The following is an 8,827-nucleotide window of genomic DNA, read 5'->3' as shown; positions in this document are numbered from 1 at the left end:
TTGCTCTTTTGCTCTCTGTTTCTTCACTGAGTGCCAACAAATACCATGGTACTAATCAGCCTGTACCATAGTAATGTCAAAGTATCATGGCATTACCATCTGATATCTGCACTGTGTACTTGTATGTAAGAGCTGTTTTCCTAAATATAATTCATGTTGAATTGTGAACATCATCTTCCAGATGTTCAGTATGTAGATTCATTGAGCTGTGTGTGTGTGTGTGTGTGTGTGTGTGTGTGTGTGTGTGTGTGTGTGTGTGTGTTGTGTGTGTGTGTGTGTGTGTGTGTGTGTGTGTGTGTGTCTGTGTGTGAGTCTGTGTCTGTGTGTGTGTGTGCATGCGTGTGTGTGTGTGTGTGTGTGACTGATTCATGTTCGCTGCTCTCGTCTATATCTGGGTCAGAACGGTCCTGTTCCAGACAGTGTTATTTTAGTATTATTAATATACAATTGTAGTTTTTATAAATATTTAGATTTTTTTAAATGTATTAAATTTAAGAATTTTTATAATTTCTGTATTTTGTTTTTAGAATAATTTATGTAATTTTTTTTATTAATTTAATTTTAAAGTTTTAGTAATTTTGTTACGTGGTTTTGTAATTTTTTATTCATTTTTATTTCGTTTGTATTTTTATTTATTTCAATACTTAATATTAAACTGTAAGTGCAAAATGATAATTTTTTATTTCAGAAAACTTTCATTAATTTCAAGTATAGAATTGTTTTAATGATTTTGGTTCTAGTTGAAGTTAATGATAGTACCCCGGTTTGGAATGAGTTTCTGTCATTCCTCATGAATCTGAATGTTTGCATCTCTTTTCTAACCTGCTTCTTTCTGTCTTTCTTGCGTTCTTTATTGGATGTCGATGTCAGATGGTAAGACTGGGATGTTTTACATGAGAATGTGAATTTGTTTAGTCTCTTTTGGCAGCTAAATCTGTTTTTGTCTGTCGTTGCTGCGTGAGAATGATGTTCCCATAATTCAGTTTAAACCCAAATACACAGTATTTACACAGTATCTGGTATACAGTTTATGTTCTGGATTATATGCAGAAATATTACATTAAATATTTTTTATTAAATTAAATTTGTGCTCTGTATTTATATAATTAAGTTCAAATTGAAATGTAACATTTTTAACACTATTTCCTGTTTACAAATGTGCCTCAATAAATATATACGTTACGTTAAGCTTTAATCTATGGAGAACTTGTTGCCAAAACTATCAAAGTCTTGCAGGGAATATATATATATTTTAATTAATTTAATTTTAATTAAATAAGTCTTGGATGTGATAACAGATGGTGCAACCAAATAAAATGCTGAGATAAAACTAACTCGGTGCTAACTAGGTGCCAGTATGAACTGACGTGACTTTATGAGCAGCACATGCAGCCCAACCCTCTTCATCCTTCTTCTTCATTTCCTGTTAATCTGTGAAACCGTCCTCTTCCTCTCTCTCTGTTGTTCTTCTTCTCTTTCCCTGCTTCCTTTCACTGTTTCTCTCTCGTTTCTCAGGATTTCTCCGCCGGCGGCTCCAGTAACACAGACACCGGAAAAGCAGCTGGAAACCTGGAGACCAAGTACAAAGTGAAGGATCTGGGCCTGACTTTGAACCAGAAGTGGAACACAGATAATGTTCTGACCACTGAAGTGACTCTGGAAGATCAGGTGAGTCCAGGACGCCAATCCTAACGTTATGCATAAAGTGTTTAAAACGGTTGATAAATAATGCACTGTTTTGTCTTGTTTCTGTGTAGCTGGCCAAAGGTCTGAAGCTGGGACTGGACACTTCAGTTGTGCCCAACACTGGGTATGTGAACACTTTAACTGGACAAAAGATTAAGTTTTATTATTAAAAAGTCACTTTAATAATAAAGTCACTTTTTTGGATTTTGCATTTTGAAATGTGTCAATTTTGAATTGTTGCCATGTTTTGATGTATTGAATATTAAATTAAGATAATGAACATGGATGATATTATTCTTTAATTAAAAAAATATATATAAAAAAATAATAAAATATATTAATAAAAATAAAACAATACAAATCTTAATAAAATTGAAAAACAATAAAATAAATGTCTTAATAAAAAAAGTAACTTTTTTTCTTTAATAAAAGTAATTTGGTAATATTGGATTATGTATTTTGAAATGTGACCATTGTGAATTGTTGCCATGTTTTGCTGTTTTGAATATTAAAATTATAATTTTATTGTTTAATTAAAAGTAATATTTCTATTAAAAAAATTAAATATAGTATACATTAATAAAAATAAAACTATACAATTCTTAATAAAATTTTAAAAAATAAGATAAAAGTCACTTTTTCTTTAAAGTAATATTTTGTTGATCTTGGATTATGTATTTTGAAATGTGAATTATCACCATGTTTTCCTGTATTGAATATTAAATTAAGATAATGAACACAGATTATATTATTATTGAATTAAAATTAATATTTAAAAAAATTAAAAATAATAAAATACATTAATAAAAATAAAACAATACAAATCTTAATAAAATAAAAAAACAATAAAATAAATGTATTAATAAAAAATAAGTAACTTTCTTTAATAAAAGTTATATTTTGTTAATTTGGATTATGTATTTTGAAATTACTTGTCACCATGTTTTGCTGTATTGAATATTAAATTAGGATAAAGAATATGAATGAGATCATTTTTAATTAATGAAAAATAATGTTTTTTTTTTACAATAAAAATAAATAATAAGATACGATTATATTAATAAAAAAAAAAAAAACAATCTCAATAAAATTTAAAATTTTAATAAAATAATATAAAATAAAAGTCTTAAAGTGTGTGTGTGTGTGTGTATATATATATATATATGAAAATCAATAAAAAATCCTCTCTCTGCTATCTTCAGGAAGAAGAGCGGTAAGCTGAAGGCGGGTTATAAGCGTGATTACATGAATGTGGGCTGTGATATAGCTTTCGATCTGGCCGGACCGACAATTCACGCCGCAGCCGTTCTGGGTTATGAGGGCTGGCTGGCCGGGTATCAGATGGCCTTCGACACGGCCAAGTCCAAGCTGGCCCAGAACAACTTCGCTTTGGGCTACAAGGCAGGAGACTTCCAGCTACACACCAATGTGTGAGGAAACACTCAAGCAACATTCACATTAAAAAATACCACTCATATATACAGTTATATTTTCATTTCAGTTAACATTTCAAGTATCAGTGTTTTTATGGTTTTAGTTAATGATAATAATGCTGGCTCACAGTGACAATAAGATGTGAGTAATGTTTTTTAAAGAAGACTCTTCTGGTCTCCAAGCCTACATTTATTTGATTCAAAGTACAGTCAAATTCTGAAAGATGTTATCTATTCAAAATAACTGTTTTCTATTTTAACATGTAATTTAAAATGTGATTTCAAAGCTGAGTTTTTAGCATCATCACTGCAGTCACACCATCCTTCAGAAATCATTCTAATATTCTGTATAAACATTTATTATTATTATTATGTTGAAAACAGCAGAGTAGAATTTTTTTCAGGTTTCTTTAATGAATAGAAAGTTCAGAAGAGCAGCATTTATCTGAAATAGAAAACCTTTGTAACATTATAAATGTCTTTATCATCACTTTTGATTAATTTAAAGCATCCTTGATAATAAAAGCATTAAGAAAATAAATTATACTGACTCCAAGCTTTTGAATGGTATAGTGTATAATGTTACAAAAGCTTTTTATTTCAGATAAATGCTGATCTTTGGATCTTTCTATTCATCAAAGAATCATGCAAAAATGTACTCAACTGTTTTCAACATAATAATAATAATAATAATAATCAGAAATATTTCTTGAGCAGCAAATCAGGATATTAGAATGATTTCTGAAGATCATGTGACACTGAAGACTGGAGTAATGATGCTGAAAATACAGCTGCACATCACAGAAATAAATTAAATTTTAAAATATATTCAAACAGAAAACAATTATTTTAAATAGTAAAAATATTTCATAATATCACTGCTTACTGCTGTACTTTGGATCAGATAAATGCAGGCTTGGTGAGCAGAAGAGACTTCTTTAAAAAACATTCACTGTTCCGAGTTGTTCTGAAGTTAATGGTGGTGTCTGCTGCAGTAATGACGGCACAGAGTTCGGCGGCTCCATCTATCAGAAGGTGAACGGTCAGTTGGAGACGGCGGTGAATCTGTCCTGGACCGCAGGCAGTAACAACACACGCTTCGGCATCGCTGCTAAATACCAGCTAGATAAAGACTCCTCCATCTCTGTGAGCACAAACCATACATCCTCTAACAGCTGACCGCTGTCACTGACTGAAGATGATAACCCTGTGTCTCTCCTCAGGCCAAAGTCAACAACGCTAGTCTGGTTGGGATAGGATACACACAGAGCCTCCGGCCAGGTGAACAAACACCTTCACGTCATTAACAATCAGACATAACGTTCTTTAACAAGAGGAGTAAAGTTTGTTGAAGTTTGAAGATTTTACTCAAAGCTAAATATTATTAACATGTTCAAATTGATACAAAGCAAGTTATTAACATGATTTAGCATGTTTGCTAGTATGATCTAGCACATTGTTTGCATGTTTTAGCACATTGCTAACTTGTTGCAAGCATAATTGAGCATGTTGCTAACATGTTTTAGCATGTTTCTAATATTTTCAGCATGTTTTAGCATGTTGCCAGTATGTTTTAACATATTAACCTGTTTTAGCATTGTTGCTAACCTGCTTTATCATGTTGCTAGCATGTTTTAGCATGTTGTTAGCAGTATTTAACATGTTGATAGCATGTTGCTTAGTGTGTTTTAGGAATTTGATAGCAATATTAAACACGTTGTGGCATGTTTTACCATGTGGCTTTTGTTTTTTAGCATGTTGCTACCGGTTTTTTTAGCATGTTTTTAGCAATATTTTACACATTGCTACCATGTTTTAACATGTCGATAACCTGTTTTAACATGTTGCTAGTATGTTGCTCACTTGTTTTAACATATTGTTAACAAAATTTAACACGATAGTATGTTATGTTGCTAGTATGTTTTAGGATGTTGTTAGCATGTTTTAACGTCACTAACCAGTTTTAACATGTTGCTAGCATGTTTTAATGTCACTAACCTGTTTTAACATGTTGCTAGCATGTTTTAACATGTTGTTAGCATGTTTTAACATGTTGCTAGCATGTTTTAACATGTTGTTAGCATGTTTTAACATCACTTACCTGTTTTAGCATGTTGCTAGCATGTTTTAACATGTTGTTAGCATGTTTTAACGTCACTTACCTGTTTTAGCATGTTGCTAGCATGTTTTAACATGTTGCTAGCAATATTTAACATGTTGCTAACCTATTTTAGCATGTTAGTAAGATTATAAACTAGAGATCGACCGATATGGGTTTTTCTATAGCCGATGCCGATGCCGATGTTTAGAGGTCAGGGTCAGCCGATGGCCGATATGTGCTGCCGATTTTTAGGGCCAATATCTTTAAGTTTTCCCCCTCATTTGCATGCTAAAATGTCAAACTAATAATAAGTGGATGCACAACATTTCTAAACTTATCATAATTTATTGAGCACTGACTTGAACCATCTCTCGAATCTTCATTTTGTGCACTGCACGGTATTACAAATAAAAAAAAAATATCTAAAGTTAACCAAACAAATCAATAAACTGACCAAGTATTAAATAAAACAGGTAATATATATATATATATATATATATATATATATATATATATTATATATATATATATATATATATATATATAAAAGTCAATCATTTACATAAAAAAGTTTTAGAGCATTTATCAAGCAGAATTTTTCAAGTTTGTTGGAACATAAATGTAAACTTAAATATACATTTAAATAAAAGAAATAAAATTTTATAAATAAAAATAAGTTAAACTGAAAAATATAAAAAATATATAAAAAATAAATAAAAGTAGTGCTGCAAACACACTAGCAACCAGCAACATTTGTGTTTGGTATAAATGAAACAGAACATCTAAAGTGCATTCTAACTTCAAACTTACATCGCAGTCTGTTCATTATTAAGATTAAGTAGAGTCAACCAAACATATAAAAGGTTACACTGGTCAGTTTAAATAGACCGCAGTATACCGGTCCTCTCTGCTGTTATGCCAAGGACGTTTTTGCTCATGTGAAGATGATTTTTTCCGTCTAGTTTACATTAAAAAAAAATAAAAAATATTATAGTTTAACATTCAGATACATTGCGAATATGGAAACATTTGGATATGTGCAGAACGAGACGTAAGCAACAACCTCCAAATACATCTAGCCAAACCCGCGCGCGCTCGTCCTCGTCTGCACGCACGCATGCACTGTCACGATCTAATGCACTGTAAATGCCAGACTTTTTAAAACAAATAGGCCTAACAGAACGCAAAAATTCAAAATCTAACATTTTGCAGAACAGGATCAAATATAAAGTACTGGTCATTAATACTCGCATAAAATGTTTAATGTGAAAAAGCGGTTCACTGACTGCGCAGCACAGCCACAAGCGCCACAGTTACGTTTGGGATAATTTTATTTTTAATACTATAGTGTAATTTGAAAACATTGCAATTGCGTTTTAAAATACAACAACGAGCACCACGAACCATTTAAAGAGGCGCGTTCAGCGGTCTCCTTGACGGGAAAGTTAAAGAGGCGTGTTCAGCTCAAATGTACAGCGCGCTCCCTTCATTTTATCAAATGATCATAATCACATCTATTCATTTTACAGTCCTGCTACTAGCATTTTATTCAGACTAAAACCCCATTAATTCGGGTGAGAAAGCTTTTTTTTTTAGAGTGGCTTTTGCACATATTAATAATACCGCTGCAGACGCATTTTGCAGCATTAAGCTTATTCATTGATTGTTAATTTAAACGACGATCGATCATGGAAATGATCAAATATTGACATCCCTAAATGCAAATGAGTTGGATGGAAACCTGGCTATTGTCTGTATTAAACCATGCTTCCGAACAAATGTCATTCACCGTTCTGTGCTGCTCCAGGACAGCTGTCTCTCCGAGCGCGGTGCTGTCTGTTAGCGGGGCAGAGTAACGGAGCCCTCAATCACGCTGCAGTGTTTGTGAGCGCTGTCACCTTCTCAGAGTGAAATTCTCTGACTACCTTTATCTCCCAGGACTGTGGTTGAATCTTCCAAAAGTTTTGGCTTGGGGTCCTTCACATGCGGCAGCAGCACTTTCCACCGCACCAATAACACGGGGCTGCCCGCTGACGTGCCTGAATTTAAATCGGCGCTACTAAACACGGATATCGGCCGGTGCCGATATATTAAAAAATGACAAATATCGGCTCGATATATCGGTCGACCTCTATAAATGGGTGTTACTAAACACGGATATCGGCCGATGCCGATATATTAAAAAATTACAAATAGTGTTGCTAGTAATATTTAACACGTTGCTAGCATGTTTTAACGTGTTCCTCACCTGTTTTAGCATGTTTCTAGTATGTTTTAACATATTGTTAACCTGTTTAGCAGGTTAGTAAGATTATAAACGTTGATAGCAAGTTGTTAGTATGTTTTGGCGTATTCCTAGTAATATTTAACACGTTGCTAGCATGTTTTAACGTGTTCCTCGCCTGTTTTAGCATGTTGCTAGTATCGTTTAGCATGTATAGCATGTTATGCTAGGGTATCTGGTAACCGCTGTTAGTGATAGACAGCTGTTATTCTTACTCTGTGTGTGATGCAGCGGTTTTAGACCCGCTCAGTGAAAGCTTGTGCGATTAGGAGATACAGAAGAAGGATTTCAGTATGTTGTGTCAAGCCAAGTACTAGTGAAGCATAATAAACGCAGTATCTTCCGCAGGTGTGAAACTCACTCTGTCTACTCTGATCGACGCTAAGAACTTCAACGCTGGAGGACATAAGGTGGGCATGGGCTTCGAGCTGGAGGTGTAATGACTCCGAGAGAGAGCAGATGGGAAGTAAAGAAACACAGGGAGCTGACGGCACGACTTCAGCCCCTGCAGAAACACACACGCCGCCCCCCGTAATTCCTCCTCAACTAATCTGGCCTTAAAACCCCTCCAGAAACCAATAAGAAACAGGATCAGCAGTCACATGATTCCTGGCCACACCCATCCTCCGTCACCAGCTCACTATTTGAGAACAGCTTCCTCTTGTCAACATATCATAGCGCTTTTAATGTTACACACGTGGCACCATATCATTTCTTCTTTTTTTTTTAACTAGATAAATATTGAGTTTCTGGTTTCTGAACAGTCACACAGGAGCCATGGGTTTAATGATAACTTAGAAACGCATCTCTCACGTTTGCCCACCGTTCATATTTTATCACAGGTTTGTTGTCTGTGTTTGCGGGCTGGAGTTTTTAGAGGACGGTCCATGAGTTTTTTTGTTTTTATCCCCATAAAAAAGTGATTTATGTTAAAAGCGGAGGACTAGAAGAAGAAACTGATGTTGTGGAACTCAATAAAGAGGAATGTTGACTGAATAAAACCTAGTTTCTTTTGCTTTTATCCTTGTTAGAAAGCAAACACTGTTCATGTATTAAAAAAATTTATGTTTAAAATGAAATGAAATTACACTAGAGAAATATTGTTAGAAAGCAAACACTGTTCATGTATTAAAAAAATTTGTGTTTAAAATGAGTTGTAATTATAAAGTACTAAAACTGAAAAAACATAAAAAATATTTCTGTTAGAAAATGACAAAATATTACTAAAACTTTCACTAAAATTAACATGAATACAAAATTGAAAAATAAAAAAGTAATTCAAAAAAAGTTATTTCCAATATGCTGCTGTATGTCAAAAAAAGT

At 33.3% G+C, this 8,827-nt stretch overlaps 1 protein-coding gene across 5 annotated transcripts in view; it reads left to right on the top strand.

The window, feature by feature from the left end:
* LOC122138206 (voltage-dependent anion-selective channel protein 2-like) overlaps window positions 1-8,500 on the top strand; it is a 14,227-nt gene extending 5,727 nt beyond the window's left edge. For 3 of the 5 annotated variants that reach the window (XM_042729219.1, XM_042729222.1, XM_042729224.1), the window contains 7 exons: window positions 871-873; window positions 1,516-1,668; window positions 1,758-1,810; window positions 2,889-3,116; window positions 4,115-4,265; window positions 4,343-4,400; window positions 7,853-8,500. In XM_042729219.1, the coding sequence (XP_042585153.1) occupies window positions 871-873; window positions 1,516-1,668; window positions 1,758-1,810; window positions 2,889-3,116; window positions 4,115-4,265; window positions 4,343-4,400; window positions 7,853-7,944 (738 nt within the window). In that variant the 3' untranslated portion in view covers window positions 7,945-8,500. The remainder of the gene's footprint in view (window positions 1-870; window positions 874-1,515; window positions 1,669-1,757; window positions 1,811-2,888; window positions 3,117-4,114; window positions 4,266-4,342; window positions 4,401-7,852) is intronic. The other 2 variants (XM_042729221.1, XM_042729223.1) reach the window with 1 other exon arrangement.
* Window positions 8,501-8,827: the final 327 nt, after the last annotated feature.

The sequence above is a fragment of the Cyprinus carpio genome, chromosome B8 (genome assembly GCF_018340385.1).
Source record: "Cyprinus carpio isolate SPL01 chromosome B8, ASM1834038v1, whole genome shotgun sequence".
NCBI lineage: Eukaryota > Metazoa > Chordata > Actinopteri > Cypriniformes > Cyprinidae > Cyprinus > Cyprinus carpio.
This window is presented reverse-complemented; position numbering and strand designations above follow the sequence as displayed.